The sequence below is a fragment of the Cryptomeria japonica genome, chromosome 5 (genome assembly GCF_030272615.1).
Source record: "Cryptomeria japonica chromosome 5, Sugi_1.0, whole genome shotgun sequence".
NCBI lineage: Eukaryota > Viridiplantae > Streptophyta > Pinopsida > Cupressales > Cupressaceae > Cryptomeria > Cryptomeria japonica.
The window spans coordinates 197,811,451-197,832,434 of record NC_081409.1 but is presented as its reverse complement, the minus strand read 5'-3'; the positions used below and the strand labels follow the sequence as shown (position 1 = coordinate 197,832,434).

The window sequence follows — 20,984 nt, the reverse complement described above, 5'->3', positions numbered from 1 at the left end:
CCACTTTCATTGTTTGTTTTCTGCATGGGCTTTCCAGCTTTATATTGTTTTCTAAGAATTTTTACTTATTCATTAAAGGTAAGTCTGTCTTTGATCAGGTTGCTCGGCATTTTTGCATAAGTAATGTTTCTATCAGGAATGATGTTTTTTCTCCAGTTAGAGGTCAGATATGGCAATTTAGCTGTTTAACAAAGGTATTTCTTTCTTTACTTCTTTTCCAGCTATAGCAGCTATTGTGGCAGACTCCACATTTTGGCAGTTTTGGTGGCTGTTTCCAGAGTCACGTAGGCTTTGAAGGGTTTCACTTTCAACTTAAGCAGCTCAAGGAGACTTGTGCATTTTCATTGCATTTTCAACCTATGTTTAGCTATTTTGTACTGCAAATTTGGAAAATGTACCCGAATGATTCTGTTTGATATCTCCTGTATCTGTGGCACTTGCTCTGCATGTGCTCCATGATGGAAATCTATCTTTATTGCATTTAGTGTACTTATCTTTCCGTTGTAAACCTTTGTATGCTTAAACTGTACAGAGGAATGGAAGTAAAAGGAAAAGAGTCTGTTTGATACGATCCCTTTATGTATTCTTTGACAAGGGGAATATATATATATATATATATATATATTGCTGGGTAGTTGATATTATCAATATACTTTTTCCCGTGCGTGGGGCACCATAATAGCTGGATGAGTCAATTATAGCTTTCTCATACCATCTATATCTGTCTTTACTTTTCCTTATTTGAGGGGCTACAGGTTGCTTCCATGCTATTTTTTTGTTTTATTATTCATGTACATATAGATATTTTGCACTTGTTGTGTACTGGCATGGACATGTTATAAAAATTGGCACTGATTTCCTATACCAGAGGATGCAGATGGGATTTATAACATAAGCACTGGTTTTCCCAAGAGCTCTTGTCTTGCTTAGCAATGGCTCTATATGCTTTATGGATACATTTGCCTTGTAATTTTTATCATGGTATACCTTATGTGCAAAATGTTCAATGTTAATCTTAATAGCTTCTCTCATCTCTTTCTATTCATTAACTCTCTCTCTCTCTCTATATATATATATGTGTGTGTGTGTGTGTGTGGGTCATAACAATAGCTGGATGAGTCAATTATAGCTTTCCCATGCTATCTATTTGAGGGGCTGCTGGTTGCTTTGATACTAATTTTTTGTTATATTATTCTTGGACAGAGATATTTTGCTCTTGTTGTTTATTGGCATGGACATGTTATAAAAATTGGCACTGATTTCCTAGACCTGAGGTTGCAGATGGTATTTGTAACATAAGCACTGGTTTTCCTAAGAGCTCTTGTGTTGCTTAGCAGTGGTTCTATATGCTTCATGGATAAATTTGCCTTGTGATTGTTATCATGGTATATCTGATGTGCAAAATGTTCAATCAACTTCAATGTTAATGTTAATAGCTTCTCTCATCTCTTTCTATTCATAAGTAATTGCCAAGTGCTACCTGTATGATTTTAGGCTGTCCTTTCTTCCAAAGACACTGAAGAAAAGAATCACAAATATGAATGTTCAAATCCTTTATAAGTAGATTTTTTTGACCTAAGAAAGAGCTGAGGGGAGTTAATGAGACTTGATTCTATTTTTGAAATTTGCAATCTGCCCTTCAATTTTTTCAAACAAACAGGGATTAGGCAGTGTAATGATATCCTTATGACCAGTTGTTTTGTATAATGTCAATGCTGTTTTTATGATTTTATTATGGTTGGCAAGTAGTTTCACTGTTTCTTTGAAAAAAGGTTATCCGTGTATATTCATAGTTTCAAATGGCAAAGCTACCTCTAAATCAAGCAGTTAAAAACAAAAGGAAGAAACGTTGTTATTGTTTTATTTGAAAGCTTCTATGTGAACTAAACTTTTTGAACTGTCTATATACATTGGCATGCAGGGGTTAAGGCTCAAGTTGCTTCAGTTGAACAACCAACCATTGAAACTCCTAAGGTGGTTGAAGCTCCTGTGGCTGTTGTGACTGGATCTTCTAGAGGAATTGGCAAAGCTATTGCTCTAGCGTTAGGTAGAGCAGGCTGTAAGGTGCATGTTTATATGATCATGTACTTAATATGTGTAATGTTGTCTGTTTATTTATTTTTATCATGGATAGGCTATGTACTTGCACTTTTGGAAAAGAATTTGGAATGAATGATGTTTTTTGTTCTAGCCCTAAGTAGAGCAGGCTGCAAGGTGCATACTTATATGATTATGTACTCAATAGTGCACAAATTGGCTTTTTATTTATTTAGGATGGATGGGCAATATACTTGTTCTTAAGGAAAAGCATTTGAAACGGAAGATGTGACAGCCTCTCATGCTTCACTTTTCTTGTTTTTTGGTATAAAAGATGGAGGTGAATGTAGTGCATGAGGAAAGAGAAATGGTTTTTGGTACACAATTAAGAGTCTACTAGTTAATTTTCCTTTTTCTTTTTTTTTCTTTTAATGACATTTTGTAATTATGAATGCATTCATGGAAGTCACATAACCTAGGGGAGATCTACAACCACTAAACATAAAAACTGAGCAGATTGACCTCAATAAGAGGAAGACTTCAAGACATACCTCTAGGAACTGGATGATATCCATTAAGACTCTTGCACTCAGCTTTGATAATACCTACTGCCAATATACATTGTTTCCTATGCATGCTTTGTGGATTGGTTTTGTCTTCGTGGTTCTTCTTAATTACATGTTTTTTGACTTTTCAGAATGGCATATATCTTGTTGAGGATATTGTTTCACTGTAATACTTCTTAGTCTTTTTTGTGTGCAGGAGAAATTGTTTGATGTGTGTATAATAATCCCACGTTGAACCAAATATTGAGTTTCAAGTCTTTAGTCTGTGTTAGTGACTTCCTATTCTTTGGTACTGACATGAATTAGTTTTGCCTAGCTTGTTCTTTGGATTCCGTTTTCCTTTAGTTGCTGTCTCTATGATGTAAACTACAAGCCTCTTGATTTTATCAATTGGGTTATCTCTTATTGATTTCTTTGCACTTTTAAATATACTTTTATTATTTTAAAAAAAGAATACATGAAAGTTTCCATAAGTGGTTATGCTTGCTTAGTGGTTAAATGCCAAGTTATAAGGCGATTCTTTACCGTTAACTTCCCGAGTATCATGACATTCATACTGCTTATCTGACCATGTCTGAAGAATCAAGAGAGTAATACTTAGCTACAATATCTGAAGCTGTTGTGACTGCTTTTTTTCTAGGGTTTTGAATTCTTTTTATTGATTTACTTGGAATCCATTCCAATATTAATTGAAAATCTTCCAGATATAGATAAAGGGTCGAGGCAATGCTACTGTACATAGCAAGATAGTGCCCTTTTACCTTAATTTTGCAATTGTTTGTTCACCTAGTGACTAAAGAACTAATTAGGAGAAGCTCCACAAGAACTTTAGGCTAATACTTGCTGAAGCTGACCCAAAACATAGAACATTAACAAACCACTTGTAAGCATATGCTGAAATTTACCCTCTTATCTGTCTGCAATTGTATATAGGTATGCCTCAGACAGATCATGTCTGAAATTTTTATATGTAGAGCATGCACACCATGTTCATTATCCTTTCATTGTGAAAAGTATGGCAACATGTTACTAGTTATTGTCAACTATTAATTCCTTCCCATTGCCTCTTCAATCTCCAAGAGGGCAACTCCAGTGCTTCAGTTTCTAATGTATCGCATCTTTTTTCCTTGGCTCTTGGTTGTAACAAGTGGGCAACTTTCTGCCTTCACCTATCTGGTCTTGGAAGTTTTGAACTGTCTTAACATTGCCAATGCTGTTATATTCACAAACAAGGATGATATGTCTGCAAGATTTGAATCCCAAGTAGCTATGTGTGGAAGATGATGTATGTCCTGCTACTGAATCAATGGGGGCCATGATTGTGTTGATGCCAACCTGATAAGGAACAACAAAAGATGAAGTTAGGGTCTCAATGTGAGGAGTAGGAGCTAGGAGACAAGCCTCTGATCCATTGGGACATGCAACACTTGTGATAAACTCAACCTCCTTTAAAGCATCATCATCGTAGGGTATGCAATCTGCATGTGCAAGGGGAATGAGACAATTTGATGCAAGATCCTCTAGGAATGGAGAGATATGAGGGTCGCCATGGATCTCCAAAAGTCTAGTCCAAACTGTGTAGGTACAATCAATGTCCGATATAGCACACATAGTGTCAAGATCAACACTAGAACAAATCAATGTACAACATGGTCTATGATGATAACCCAAGTTGATCTACCCCTTGGTGTGGCTGGTTTAGGCACGAGTCCATAGAGATAAGGCAAAGATCTAGCCACTTAAGATGTGTCAAGATGCCATTTCGCCAAGACTCATAATTATCCTCTTTGAGGATGACAGTAGTAGGATGAATAGAAAAACCCATGATAACTTCTCAAATGTAAAAATCAGAACCCAATAATCTCAATACATGTAAAATAGATCTAATGATGACATCTCATGTAATTGACCAGAATGTGAAAACACAAAAAAATGAATACAATGTACTTGAGGCAAATTCTGGAAATATCACATGTATGGATTCAAAGAGCTATGAATCGTTTTTTCAATGCTGCAATGATCGTGAAAATAGGAGATACTGGCAAAAAGATATGAGCTGAAAAGTAGAAAATGAAGATCTTGTGAATGCTAAATGGAAAAGATAGAAGTAAATTTGATATATTATTAATTCAATCCATATGCCTTTAAATAGGCACTACATAAGTAAACAGTATTAAAAATTAAACAACTAACAAAACTGCCGTAACAACTATCCATAATGCAATACGCCAAACGTTCCCCCCCTTATTACATTAATTCGAGCAAGAGTGGAACATTGCAAGGGTTTTGAACCCAACCCTTTTGAAGACTTTGATGAAGCACCTTCACCAATCCTCCTCAGTTACCCAAGAAACACCAAACTGACTGCATCAATGGATCTTCTGATTGTAGGACCTACAACCATCTTCTGCATAACATGAGAGAACATAAAAGTGTTACCACCCTCCATGCACAATGAGACACATTTTCTCCAAAATACCACATCTCCTCCGAGTGTGTTTTAAACCCTCCTCTGGTGCTGCACATGAGACGCTTATCCTCCGAAAGTCCACATCTACTCCGTGTCTAATGCCTCCTCAAGTGTTCTGGAAACAATCCCTCCTCTGCTGCACAAATCACCAACCAAATGTTTACAAATTAGACACGTTTCCTCTGAAAGTCCACATCTCCTCCGAGTGTGTCTAATGTCTCAAGTGCTCAACAAATTACCAATCAAACGTGAATACACTAAGTGCAGCCACAAGAAAACTTGCTCCCCCCTTGCTCCTTGAAGGGGCAATTATTATGCCAAGCCCCCTCTTTTCTTTAGACACACAAATGTGGTGCTACTCATGCAATGAATCATCCCTATGTGAGAATATAGTTGGGATGATAAAAAATCTCTTCCTTCCATTGCCTCGAACCTCCAATAGGATCCTATACACTTTATCCATTTGATATCACATTAATCTCTTTTTGATAACACAAGCATGTGAGTCTTTGAAGGCTTCATTAAACAAAACATGGATGGTTCTAAAAGTATAGGTAAGTGAACTTGAAATCTTTGAGTGCCATTGATGATGCATACTGAAACACCACATATGATAGATCCCCCAATCTTTAAGTGAAACAATTTTTGTTTTTCCTCTACACCGTAAAATGTCTAGGATTTCTTGTAATAGTGCATTGCCCTTTGTATACAATTATTACAATTCATTCCACTTCAGAGACTATTGCAGAGCAATACCAAATATTATAACTAGAACCAAAATACCAGTTGCTTATAGTGATTAATACCTCTTATAAATGTAATCTTTCTTCTCACAAAGTATCCAAATGGTGGAAACTATAGATGGTAGCTACTAGCAACAAAGGGAAACACAAATTTAGAAATACTAGCCGCTACGTAGAGTGACAAAATAAACCCCCAGATCAGAACTAATGTGTGCCCTTTTAATCGCACGGGGACATCAACTGACTTCTCCAAATTGCAAACTGATTTAATACCATGTTTACTGGCAAAATAAACTTATTGTTTCTAAACCAACAGGAATTCATACTTTATATATTTCCTTTATGCACCTGCGCTTACAGCACTTGTTCAACCTCTGTGCTAGCTCTCCTTGTATAGTGCATGTGGAATGTAAATTGTTGGCAGAAGCATGAATTCTCGGCCCATGTGAAAATTATGCTACTCTCAGATTTCAGCGCCTTGTCTTATTTCATCAGTATCTTCTAATCCACAAGCTCTTTTCTTTCATCCCGTTGTTATTTTTCAGTGCTGCAAACTACTCCATTTCCGTTCATTAATCTAACTCTTTATTGTGTTGCTAGTTTTATCAAATATGTTGATTTCAACTCACCTTTGTGCAGACCACAACATGTTGCCAACTATCACAAACCGCAACACATTTTTGCATATGAAGGGAGAACAGTTGATGAATCGCACACAAAACTCTTTCCAGTGTTGACTGGTCTCTATCTAGATTTATGCTTCACACTTTAGATTCCAATCAAATAGTTTGTAATTTCGTAACTCTTAACACCCTTACCAACAACGGTGAACAATCGTCTCAATTCAGGAGACTTCAATGCCAGGCAAATGCTCAACACCGAGAAGATCTCCATGACCGTGCCGTGTTGATATGATACGTGAACGCTAAATGGAAAAGATAGAACTGAATTTGATATATTATTAATTCAATCCATATGCCTTTAAATCGGCACTACATAAGTAAACAGTACTAAAAACTAAATAACTAACAAAACTGCCGTAGCAACTACCCATAATGTAATACGCCAACAGATCTGACTTGACTGAGAATAATAGGAACCAACAACAAAATTTGAGAATGAGACTTGCACCACTGGAAAGTGCTCAGGTTTAGCTTTCTGACAATATATCATTTGCTTGATTTTGACATTGTATGCTCGAGTTATGAATTTTTGAAAAACAGGGTAAATTTAGCTAGTCGATAACAACCAAACACAACCCTTTTGATTTGATTTCTGCAAAATTTACTTATCGCATGCAAAATATAATAGATGCCTAGATGTTTTTTTGGGATTGTGAACAAAACCCAAAGAACATTTTTCTCCAAAATACATTGAGCAAAATTTATGGCTGAAATTTGTTTTTATTTGTTTATTTTGTTTTTTTCACAAAATTTGACAAATTGACAAGTGGCCTTTATGTTTTTGGCCACTTTGTATCAAACGGTGATATCCGTTTCTCTAAGATGAGCCCGTTTTTCTCCCAATGCTAGATCTCTTGGAAAATGGGCAAGTCATCACAAATTTGGTGCTCTGATACCATGTTGGAATTGATAGTAACGCCACAGCTCCCAGAAATCACTTTCTACAAAAACACCTATCACTTTTGATTAGAAAAGCCCATGATTGTGTGGTATGCAACTTTGAGAGAGAATTGATCCTAGCGAGAATTTAATTGAGATTGACATGAATAATCTGGATAGATTACAATGAATACAATGAATGCTTATAAAAGCATAAAGAAAACCCTATGAGAGGATTAAATTAAAGCATGACAAGTGTCTTAATCATATGACTTGAAACAACTTGACTTATAATTAGTTCATTCTAATAATATAAAAGCACTCTTAAGTTTAGCTTAAGTATTATAAAGTAATAAGGGACCTAAGTAATTAATGATCGATTAATTAATTGCTAATGTGATATCCTAATCACTCCAACAAAAGGTAATTCAACAATCATAATCATGTTGGGAACACTTTTGAGGAACCACTACCTTACGAATTGACAGAAGTGGCCTAGGAGCGCTCCTCTGCCCAGCCAGACACTCAATTGTCAAAACTGACGACACTGCCAAGAGTGCCCTTCTTCTGTCTTGACCACGAAAACATTGCCCAATAACTGAGAGGCATGCTTTTCAATGTTTCATGCCACTTGAACTCAGTGAAGCCCTCTGAAGTATGCTCATTGTCAACTATGCCGTTTACATATCACTCATATCCTTCAGGCACCCTTTCTACATGTTTTTGCCACTTAGACATGGCCATCACCTGCAAAACATGCTCCTCGAGGGGTTCTACCATTAAAACAACTGTCAAATGCTTCAAGGAGCACTTCTGGTTTGTCATTACTAGCTCACACTTTGTTGAAACCCTTGGGGTGCGCTACTATCGCTTCACTAATTTTTTGACATAGAAGATTTCATTGTTTCTTGTTTCTTGATTCTCCTGCTCCTGGACAGCTATAAATCACTTTTCCTCTTGCACAAGACTTGATAGACAGACAATACAACCTTAAGAATAAAAACCCTTGCAAGGACGGAACAAACAACGAATTCAACCTGGATAAAACCATGTCATTCAACCTCTTATATGCAACACTTTGACAGATGAACACGATGAATATAAGGACTACTTTGTCATTATAAAGTTTTGCAGGTGTGCAACACATGCTAAGTTGGGTTTTCTCAGGCAAACTGTTTGTGTTCAATTTTGTGTGCATGACAATCATTGCTGAGTGGTTTAAGAATTCTTTTTGAGGTGTTTTGAAGGGTTCTTTCCATAGAAATCTGTCTACTCATTGTGGAGAGAGAGCTATAGCCTCCCTATTTACAGATCACTAGTAGATTATAAGTAAGGTGGAATTGTGATAACATTTGACTGAGCAAAGAAGTGATACCCACTTTCAGGGCTACTTTCATTGTCACTTATGGTGCCTTCATATTGAGGACATTGTTGGTTACAAGAACCTGCAAACTATAAGATATAATGACCTCTCACATTGTGGATAATTCTTCCTTCCTTCCCCTAGTTAGTCAATATTGAATTCAATTAGGAGGCTCCTCCATTGCTTTATCAATGACCATGCTTGTGAATGGTGGCTCTTCTATATTCTCTTGAGTTTGTGCAATTGATCTTGCAAATAGTAATTTCTTTTTTTGTATGAAATCTATGTCCTAAGTCCAAGCTGTTATCTATACTGCCAAGTAGAATGTAGCTGTAGCATGTGTAATATCACATGAAGTGTCAAAGGGAATTAATTGATATTTAATGCTGTAATACATGCTGGGCATTTTAGCAATCTTAGTGTTTTGAAGTTAATTCTAAATAACATTTGCACTTCAGTATGGTCTTTTTTGTCACCTGATCTTGCTGGACAGGTATCAAATACATAGTTTTGAACTTCCTCTCCTTATGGTATCAGTAAAGTATATTTTAGTCTCAATTCTTAGTAGAATTTTGCAATTCAGTCTTGTCTTCTTTGATGGAATCAATTTCATAAACGTTCACTTGCCTCTCCTTATGTTATTTGATGAAGTGAAATTTTAGTGTAAATCCTTAATAAATTTTTGGAGCCCAAGACATGGGACACACACATTTTACTATTTTTCTTTCTATCTCTTTAGATTTGTCAGCCTTGGGTGTTGTGAGTGCTTCTAGAGGGAGTACCCAACTTCTCTCTAGAATTGTTGTGCCTAGCCCTCCTCAGCCAGAGATATTCTCCTACGGACATTATCAAGTCTTGTTGTGGCTCTATGGTGATGTTGATTAGTGATACCCTTGGTTATTTTTCTTTGAGATTTGCTACAAAGGTGTGTTGATTCTTCTTTCAAACCATGCTCTCTAGATATGGTCTTCATCAACTCCATGTCTACTAGAGGTGAATTCGTTTGTATGGCTAGTTTTAGTGTTAATTATTCTTTTAGTTCTTAGGGTTCTCTTTACTCTAGTAAATTTTTATATTTATTGAATGTATTTATGAATCTCATTGACCTACTTTGGTCAGTCATGAATATCAATATATTTTCTTTTAAGTTTTTTACCCTATGTGGGTAGTGCCTTTTTCTGTTTGTTTTAGATACATTAATTTGTATTTCAATGGGAAAGCAATTCTATTTTATAATCAATCAAATGGTGATGCAGGTTCTTGTGAATTATGCTCGGTCCTCAAAGGAGGCTGAAGATGTTTCTAGAGAGGTAATTTTTTATATATTTTTGAATGGATTTTTAGATATATTGTTTGAATATATTATATTCTTTCCATTAGTTGGATGCTAGTGTAAGTATAATAGTTGATGGTGAGTGAAGAGTTTATCCATCATATGCCCATGTAATACACAAACACAAGTGGAGAATGGAAGGGGAAGAGAGCCCCCAAGATATGACTTTGTATATTGTAAGGATATAATGATTTGAAATTGATGGCAATGGAGTAATTTCATGTCCATTTATATGTTTCATTCCTTTTGTATTTTGACTGTGAAGTTGGCCTTCTATAGTACAAATAGGCTCTTAACCCATGTAAGCCCCACAAAAGGGATTAATATCCATTTGAACATCTTCCCCAAAATCTTTACTCAGAGGGCTGAGAGGAATATGGCATATTTAAGAGAATGATAAATCATTTCATTTTCCCTCTAATGTCATCATCAGAAAGCCGAAGCAACTTGCACAACTCTTGAAAGTTCATTTCAACTAACAGCTTCATGAAGAGGTCCACCACTTGTAATCTGCTCTATATTAAGTTTAGCTGCAACAGTCCATCCTTGATTTAATTTCTTATGAAGTGATTATGCATGCTTAGTCAGTTTCTTCTGAACTGGATTCTCTGCAATTGAATTACTCCATGACTTGAAAGAATCCTTTTATGAAAGGAACTTCTTGTGCCACTCTAACTGCTCTTTGATTTCCAACTCTAGCATGAGTATACCTGTCATTTTCCACTTCTTGCAAGTCCATTGCATAGCTCTGGAATCTTAGCAGGATACATATCTGGCAGTTGAAATTCTTTATCAACATCTCCTACATTATTTGAATCAGTGTACCCAATGGGGCTTCCCTTGACAACTCTTGTCTAGGGTATCTCCATTTGAATGTTACCTTCAATATAAACAAGGATTCTCTTGGCAGCTTGCCGATTGCCTTGCTTTTTCTCCTGCGTAAAACTGCAAGCTAATCTAACTCCAAAATACAAATCTGGTCTACGATGTTTTTGATATCATAAGCTTGTGACTAATTTCTTTATAATTTGGTATCAACTGCAGCTATGGAGCATTGGGCTTTCGATTTCAGCTCTGATTGTTAATGAGTAAAGCAGGATTTGCATTTTCCATATTGAATTCATGAGCAAATCACTAGCATGTTTTGGTTGACAAGGGAAAATTTCTTTTTCAGCTTGGATGACTTGTATTCTCAAGAAGTAATGTAGGAGTCCTAAATCAATGATCTCAAAGGTTTTTCTCAACTTTTCCTTTAGACCACTTATCATTGGTGTTTCGTTGCCAGTGATAAGTAGGTCATTGACATATAACACATCAAAAAGGATTGACCATTTTCATGCATAACATAAACATTAGGATCACATTCACATCTTTTAACATCCCTTGAAAGAAATAGTTCATCATTTTTTTGATACTACGATCTAGTACTGGTTTTAAGCCATATAAATATTAAACAAATTTACATACTGTAGACACCTAAAATTGTCCTAGCCTAATTAAATAAATATTTTATATATTTAATTATTTAATTATAAGCCTTTTTTTTTTTTTTTGGTCGGTAGTAATTTTTTATTTTATTAATATAAAAGAAGCATAGATACATAGCCAAGATTCAAAATGCTTGAATAAAACAGGCACTCAGAAAACAATTTCATCCCTCTAAAACCATCCATCCTACACCACTAGCCCCTCCCTGGTTGGCCTGTATTATACGAAATTGCCACCATTACATCAACCAAATGGGCTTCATACAAAAAAATAGCAAAATTGAAACCCACATCCGCCAGTACCATTAAAACTAGACAACCCAAACCCTAGAGGACGCTTACATCTGTACAAGCCCATTAAAACCTAAGGCATATTAAAAAATCACAGCATGCCGAGACCATAAATGCATCATTTTATCAACAATTTTTTTAGAAAACGGGTACCCTTGTTCACCACCACACCACGCATACACCAAAGCTAGGGCAAACAGGGAGAAATTTCGCTCAACCCTTCACCGTCATTCCTCCAACCAGCACCACCTGTATTGGCACCATCAACAACATTCTCGCGTTTTGCCATCTTTGCCCTCCGCTTGCCCGCCCTCGATTGCCCTTTTCCTTCTTGGTTGCATTTTTGTTTGCAGAGTTACCAATTGCAGGTCCCTGGGATTCCAGCATTTTCTCTCTCAAATACAACTTGAGCGAATCCCACCCAATAGCCGCTTCCGCTTTGCGTTCATCCCTGTTCAAGCCAAAAGGCCAACAGATGAAAGGGACCAATTCCCTCAATTCACGAAATTCATCAATCTCCAACCTTTCTCTAGCGTCAAACCCAGCCTCAGGCATAGCCATCTCTAGAACCTCGATCAAACTGCGCAGCCAATCATCTTCCACGCATTGCCGCATGATTTGAACCAAAACATCCTTTTGTTCCCCCTGTTCCAGGCCCCAAGCCAAAACCATCAACACCACGTCCACATTTGTTCTGTATTTATGCATTGTCTTGAGGAAACTCTCCCCCAACAACGTTTCCATTATTTGGACAAAGGCATCGTCACAAAACTTGAAAATGCATTTAAGTCTCTTGGTCGAGATGTCACCCACAAACGCCAGCTGTTGCCTCCTCGTGTACAAGGTGAAAGTAGCCTCCATACTTGTCAGCACCTTGCCATTGCCAGCATTCGATACAGCCAAAAATGGGTCCAAGCCCCTATAAATAAAGTCTCGACACACTCCAACATTCCATCCATACCAAGCAATAAAAGCCATTAATAATTACCCTGTACTATGCCGTTCAAGTCATCCTTTTTCAGATTATGGTAATCTTCAACATGAGTTTCATGCACCACTGTAAATGATGTTGCCCATTTGGACATTACATCGGCGACCACATTTCCACCCATTCGCACATACGAAATGACAATTCCTGAAAGCATTTAAATCATTTTTGATTTTGGAAATGAAATTATTTAAATACCATGCATTTGCTTCACCTTTCATGATTGCATTAACAATAATTTGAGAGTCCCCTTCTAGGTGCAAATTTTGCACCCCCAATTTAATCCCCCACTGAACCACCAATAAGGCTGCTTGAGCTTTTGCCTCATTGTTCGTTCCATGCTCAACCCTTTGGGCTCCCAGAACCACAATATTTCCTTCCCAATCTCTGATTACAAATTCAGCATTAGAGACACCTGGGTTGCCCTTTGAGGCCCCATTGAAATTAGCCTTAAACCATCCTTGCTGCGGCATCTCCCACTTAGCAACAAGCCTTCCATAATAGAGAGGATTAACCTGAGCAGCCCATTAATAGGCCTATCATAAGCCTTTTATTAACTAAATAGATCTTTATTTATTTAATTAATTCATCAAACCTCTTCTAGCCTTTCCCCATTTAAGTAAATATTTTTATTTATTTAAATTAAATAAATATTTTATTTATTTAATTGGTCCTATCTCTTCTATTTATTAAATAAATCTTTAGTTATTTAATGGATTCTTTAGCTTTTTCCCTCTATGACACTTGTCATTCATTTCTTAACTAACCACCTCTCTAATATTTTCCTATTTCCTATACCTACCCTCTAATCTGAGCCGACCATTTATCCTTTCACCTCTTAATCCTGGCCCTCCATTTCTAGGGTATTCTCTATAAAAGAGATATCTTCCCCTCCCTTTCAGAATCAATCAATCAATCAAGAAAAGCATCTACACTTTGCCGAATTGCATATACAATCACAATCCGTTCTCCATTGAGCTCTTGTGCACACATAAAACCTGAGAGCAACCATAATACATTAAGCAAGATCAATGGAAATAGGAAGACAATGGAGATCGAACCCTATGAGCATGCGAAGGTATAACATTTCTATATTTGTTGTTTGCATGGTTTTACGTTTTTCATTGGTCAATGTTGGATTCAATTGTAGAACTAGGTTTTATGTTGTTGAATCTTATTAGGTTTTACAATATTTGAGTTTCCTATTCCAGCATAAACACATACCATTTTGATTTCTATATTGCACAAATCCTTATGGCTTCTCCATATGTATCTTTTCTTTGAGATGCCCATTCAAAAAACACATTTGACATTTATTTGATGCACTTCCCATACAAATTTAATGTTCGCAACAAAAACATATGTTTCCAATTATCAATTCGCGTGTTTTGTACCTCTTCAAGGATCTATTGGCTGTATTTAGAATTCACTTACACTATCATTTTCTTTCCAGATGGCTAAGACATTAACTCCCAATTATTTTATTTGATCAGAGAATTTTGTTCTTTCATTGCTTGCCTCCATTGATTTCTTGTTTTAGCCTCGTTCTATGACAGAAGATCACAATTCTTCGTTCTTTTAGCAATTAACTATCTCCTTTCTGCCTTTGGTTCTCCAACTTTTGTTGGCTTCTTTTCCTTCTTCAAGTGTCTTGGCTGGTCATATTGAAAGATTGATCCATACCTCTGGACTGGAACAATCTCCAACAACTTCTATAGGCTGTGAATGATTTTGTGATATGGTAAAATTAGTGAAATGATCACCAAACGGTGCAACAATTTTAAAATGTTGAGCTTTGTCTTCATTGCAATGATCTACACATATTTTCTTGTGTGTCTGTAGCAAAATTGTTTGATGTTTCTACTTCTAGGGCACCTTCTTCAATGACGAACACAGAAGGATCATGGTTCATGATCTTGGGTTCTTTTTGTTCATCATTGTCATAAGAAAAACTTGGATCAAGAGAAATTTGTAAGTATAAAGATTCATCACTACAACAGATATGGATTTTGTATCTGCATAAGAAATATCTTATCAAATATCATATATTATTACCAGTCCTCTTTTATATGATCCTATATTCGACATGTGCTTTGGATTCTTTTGAATGTCCCATCATGATGCATTTGCCATCTTTCAGATCAAGCTTCTTCCTCATCTCAGCAGACCTATGAACTCATGCAGCTCATCCAAAACTTTTAAAATGTTAAACAGGTTTTTTCTTGTACTCACTATTCTTGTGGATTGATATTTATCATACATTCATACAACTCCATTAAGATGCTAGCAATATTTAATATGTTTTGCTGAAAACTTATTCTTCATCTTCTTGGCTTGGAAAGAGCATGAAATTTGTCTTTTCAACTAAGTTTCTTTTCATCCATCAAGCAATACCATTTTTCAGAGAATTGTATACTATTATTCTTTTCCAAACAATGGCATTATCCTTATAATAGCCCTCCATGGATTTATTTACGTATCCTCCTCAATGGTCTCATATTATGCTTTTCATTAGGCGCCTTGATTGTTTTTTTACCACAGTTTTCCATTTAACAAAGTTCTTGGGACTAGAGGACTTCGTTTTAAAGAAATACATCCATTTCCTTCCAAAAACTGTGACGCCCTCTATCTATTTTTTTTTCTTTTTTTAGATTAAATCAGAATGATGCTGGGAAAGAAAGAAAAACGTACCACACCTATATACTAACAAAGTAAACCCTAATAATAACCTTTGAGCTGTATTTTATTTTTAAAATCTACTAGAATACATCAATAGAGTAATATCAATAAAATCTGCTATAATACATTGATAGAATCATAGTTTTAAAACTCGTGGACTCGCCACGGACTTGCGAGTCCATTGGCGGGCCGAGTCGATTCACCAAGGACTTGCGAGGCGAGTCCATCCCAAAGACTCGCGAGTTTTTTGAGTGGACTCGCGCGAGTATTTCACTCGGACTCACGAGACTTTCACTTGGACTCGCTTGATTCAAAAAATACGCCCAGCCACGATTTTAAGTGGTTTTTTCTCACTTTTTTTCACTTTTTTTCACTCATTTGGCATTGTTTCTTGGTGAAAACAGGTTTGTAGGGTTTGAAGGAGGAGAGGAAATTTAAAACACCCTCATTCTCTTCATCAGAATATATACATGAAATATAACACTTATACTTTAAGTTATATTTCATGTATATATTGTCAAGATGTTTGAGAGTGGTTTCAGATCTCTAGGAGTTATAATGCAAATTCTAGGTTTTAGAAGATCTTTTAAATTTTCAGACTTAGTAATCAGTAGGCTCCTATTAGCATTCTCTTGCTCTCTCTATCTCACTCACTTTATCTGCCCCAAATTTTAGACCTATCTATCTCCCTATCAACTCTTCCTATGTTCCCTCTCTCTACCACTTTATCTCACTCTCTCCTCTCTACCCCTCTCTCTCTCACCCTCAGACCCCAGCAAGTGGTGCTACCCTCAACCTAATTTTGGTGAGCTGGATAAGCCACATCGGACTCCTAGAACTAGACCCTCTAGTTCTATCTCTCCCTTGGTTTTCACTAGAGCTGGGAAGAGGAAGATGTAGTCTTCTCTTTATTTTGTTCATTGTTGTTTTTCACATTTGGACATATCATTATATGTAATTTTGTAAACATTTATAAACTTATGCTGCTATTACACATTTTAAAGTTTGAAACTATGAGTATGAATGATGAAATTTCAAATATTGATTGTTTGGAGATTATATGACATGTGCATTGTTTCAATTATAGCTCTTATGTTCTCTAAATGCATTAATTTCTTTACGTTTTTTTTGGTAAAACTACGGTTTTTTTTTTTGCCGAGTCCTTGCTGAGTCCTTTCGCGAGTCCGAGTCCAAGTCCAATTTTTTGGTTTGCCGAGTCCGTGGTGAGTCCGAGTCCTTTTTTTTGGTTTGCCAAGTCCGTGGCGAGTCCGAATTTTAAAACCTTGGATAGAATAATAATAGTTTGGAAATAATTAGAACTCAAGTACCTGGTGGAAGATCTTTCCCTTATCAGAGTTGTTGCTGCTCCAGTTGCACACAAATCAGTATATCAATAGAAAAGAGAATTGCTTTTGATCCAATGCAGTGCTTGGATGTTATTGCCTGCAAGAAACCAGAAATGTTCTGTCTTACAATTTTTGGATCCAAGAGTTTTCGTCCCTGCATCAGTAGATGGGTGCTGTGTAATGCCCTGTTTGGAAATTTTGTATATAGCAAATCCCAAGCACACAATTAAGATAATTTCTACTTAATTTATAGCTTCTGGATGAAATTGATTCAGAAATTATAGATAATATGTTTGATTCTCTATTAGATATTATATTTAGAATTCTGCTCAGAGAATTCAGACCTATCTTCAGCTGCAGCTAATAAGCTAACTTTAAATCTGCAGTGAATTACAATCAATCTATAGAAAATTGTCCAAATCTCATAAAAATTTGAGGGATGAGTGAATGAAAGCAATTCTTCCTAGTATATACTTATCTAGCAATCACCTCTTGCCCACCTAGAAGTATAGAATGGGCTTATGGGTCCTACATGTGTTGACTTAGTGAAAAGGCTTTTGATTGAGTGGCTCAACACACACACATCCATCATCCTTTTCAGCAAAATAACATAGCTAGCATATCTATTCTCAATTGATTTGAGGAATTCTTTCTTTGAATAAGATCGGAATAGTGCAAGTGTGATGGTTACATACAAACATTTGTATATCTCTAGTTTCAGCCACTGCTATCTTCACCCAATCTATTTTGCCAATGTCTTTTAAAGCATTATTCAAAGCATGTACAGAATATGGCGTCTTTAAAAAATGTTTGTAACTCATGTAAGTGTTCTCAACCATCAAACTAGCTAACTTACACACACAAACTAAGACCATCCTAACTTGCACAACATTAGAAGACCCAACCTCCTCTATGGTCTCCTTCAAAATGGAAAATTGGTAATCAACATCATCACATTTTCTAGAGCAATCAATAACTCTAAGAAAGTATGAACTAGCAAGACATGTAACAATAATAGTAATGAGTGGCATATATATAATATCAGTCCTCCCATCCACGACAACGGAACAACCAGTCCTCATCCATGTTTGTTCTCCATGGGGAATATAAAAGGTTCCAATTGCCATTGCACCTCACAACATGCCTTTGAAATAAGAAGACGTTGCCAAATGAAATGGGATAGAATGGGTATAATAATAATTGGCCACTGAATCATCTACTTGCTCACATATTTGCAAATTCATTAACCCTACCACTGTATTTTTTTCACCTGCTGTAGAAGTGGCCTTTCTCTTCTCTCTATCACAACTCTTACTTCACTCACTCCAACCAACCTTGACATTTCAAGCTACTGTTCCAATGTATATCACCACGGACTCTAACTCCATGTCCACTCTCACCCAATAAATGGTGCGTAATCCTACTATAGCTCCTGCGATAATTAGTTTTGCAAATATGACATATTTAATGCCTGCTTTGCTCTGTATTTTTACCCTTATTAACAGTTAAATTGATGGTCATGGCAAAATTGAAGCAAGGGGTTTTTTGGGTTGAAAGGATCTTTTGCAAAATTTTGAAGATAAGGTGAAGTCATGCAAAACAGTCTTGTGAAGTTCCAATAGAACTTGTGTTTGTACTTTCAGAATGAGAAAAGAGTCTATTTTGTTCATTTCAACTTCTTCACTGCCCTGATTCACATTGTCATCACTACTGTTAGTGATAATTTTGTGGTGTTCGTGTGTGACAACAAACTAAAACCAAAATGTTTTAAAACTATTTACAAACCCTCTCTAACAAAAAATTAAAAAAAACTGAGGCAAAGTGACATACCTTGATGCAATGGTTGTAGCTGAACCAGTTGATGTCTTCCTTGAATCTTTCAGCTGTAATACTAATTACAAACCCTCTCTATCAAGTAAATGAAAATAAAGAAGGCAAAATGACATACCTTGATGCAACGGTTCTAGCTGAACCAATTGATGTTTTGTTTGAATCTTTCAACTGTAAGTTTCTTATTTGTTTGTAATTAATGATAAACCATTTTGAGGCCACCTAGGTCACAGCTGTATGTATTCTTTCCTGATTGTTTCAAGTTTCAACCTATGGGAGCATTGCAAATGAGGCCCTATGTATTGTAGAACTCAAGCTTCTTTTGTTTAAATGTGTTGCATGGGGAGGCGGCGTCCCCACCCCTCAGATCCCCATCTCTATAAGTAGACATTGAATTGTGATCATTGATATCATATATTTCAATGGTCTCTAGAAGCAATATTGCAACCTCCACCACAATCAATAAAATTATAAAGTTAAAACAAAATGTATCTTTTGCATTTTAGTGCAAAAAAGGTTGTGGGAGGGTCTGTGGGGCCCCCACGCCCCATTAGAAGCTAATATGTATTTGCCACGTGTCCTTAAAATATTTTTTGTTTGTTGAAATATAATTTTTTTTTAAAGTATAAGACACCTGGCCATCCTTGGGATTGTTCAGGGATGTCTGAGATGCCCCCATCTGCATCAGGGACGGCCAGGTGTCCCTATAAGTTTCTTGCCATTCTTGAATGCAGGGACGCATTTTAAGACATTTCTTGGTTTTTCTCAATTTGGAGGTGATGGCCAAGGGACATCCCCTAACATCCTGCCATCCTCGAAACACCTCAAGGGATAGGGATGGGTGTTTGAGGGGTGGGCACACATCCCTGTGTAACACAGGAATAATTTATATTATAAAACTAGTTGAAGATACCAATATGTAGTACAAAGAAGCACACAAAATATGACTAATCTAACTCAGTGTTTGATACAAATGCTGTGGCTTACTCTTCATCAGTGCAACTAGATCTCTACTAACTATACATGTGCATCCTCCTCAATCTGCATTGGCTCCTTAGGCTCTACATAGCCCCCTGTTGCTGGCTCTCGTACTCAAATAGTCTTTCAATCCATGAGAAACTAGACATTGTGTTGAGTCACAAACTTTGTTTGCTCCCCTAAAGGTAAGTTTTCCTTTTGATAGAGTAGATGAAGTAGTATGTAGATTAGTCCCTTTCAGCAGCAAAGAAACTACAAATCTGTGATAAATTCTAATGGCTAGTGTATGTATCAATGATCTAGGTCATGGTATCAACATCGACTCATTGGGTTCCCTTGTGCCGAAGTTACCCTATCTATCTTTCCTGAACTCATGTAGTCCTCAAGTTCAACAAATGCAGTTCACTTTTGTTGGAATGTGGGTACCTCTATACAGCTTCATAATGGCCTTCATAAATCTCTTCACCTCCAAATCATTTATGGGGAGAAGGGGTCTCTGCACATACAACATCAAGTTCTGTTGTAGATAGACATATGAAAAGATTGATTAACTTCTTTTACCCTTATTGGATGATATGTGATTAACTTCGTTTACCCTTATTGGATGATATGTTGAAAGTGCTCATTGTAGAACTGCAAGGTGGATTCTCTTTGTCAAACAACAAACTTTATTTGGTTGAGTCTGCCATTAACACACTCATTTATCTCCTAAGGCTTGGAGTTTTAGAGTCCTCATATTTGATCACTACAAAAATTGGGGATATGGTGAAGGTTATGTATGTGGCATCTGACAATAAATTGTCACTCTTCACTTCTTTCACCTTTTCTTTGACTTTTCTTATCATCTACACATCTCTCACATCATTATCAGCTACAATCTAATTGATTCACATTAAATCATCCTCACTAATGGGTTTGGTGAATTCTTTTCGAGAGATGGACCAAACATGAGCATTTGATGTGTGCTGAATGTAGATTATCATCTAGACATCTCTCACAACAGCTACAATCTAATTGATTAACTTAATTTTTCCAATTCCCCTAAGTGCATTGTTCATGGCATTTACACAAGGGTTCTAGGAGTTATGCTTGTAGGCAACTTCAATAGCTTCTCGACTACCCTACAATTGTCACAACTTGCAGTACATTGGCATGGCCTGGTATTTGTGAGAATCTAAAACTGAAACTTTGCATCATTATGATTGTCATGTCCCCCATGTCAAGTTGATGTAATAATATTTATTTATATATATTTGATTTAGTTGTTTATTTATTTAATAATTAAAAGAAATAATCGTATCTGATCAATTA

At 36.3% G+C, this 20,984-nt stretch overlaps 1 protein-coding gene across 1 annotated transcript in view; it reads left to right on the top strand.

Moving 5' to 3' along the window:
- The window catches only part of LOC131027968 (3-oxoacyl-[acyl-carrier-protein] reductase 4), a 41,637-nt gene that overhangs the window by 3,109 nt on the left and 17,544 nt on the right, over positions 1 to 20,984 (top strand). Inside the window, exons 2-3 of the mRNA XM_057958062.2 lie at positions 1,922 to 2,064; positions 9,998 to 10,051. Coding sequence (XP_057814045.1) covers positions 1,922 to 2,064; positions 9,998 to 10,051 — 197 coding nt within the window. The remainder of the gene's footprint in view (positions 1 to 1,921; positions 2,065 to 9,997; positions 10,052 to 20,984) is intronic.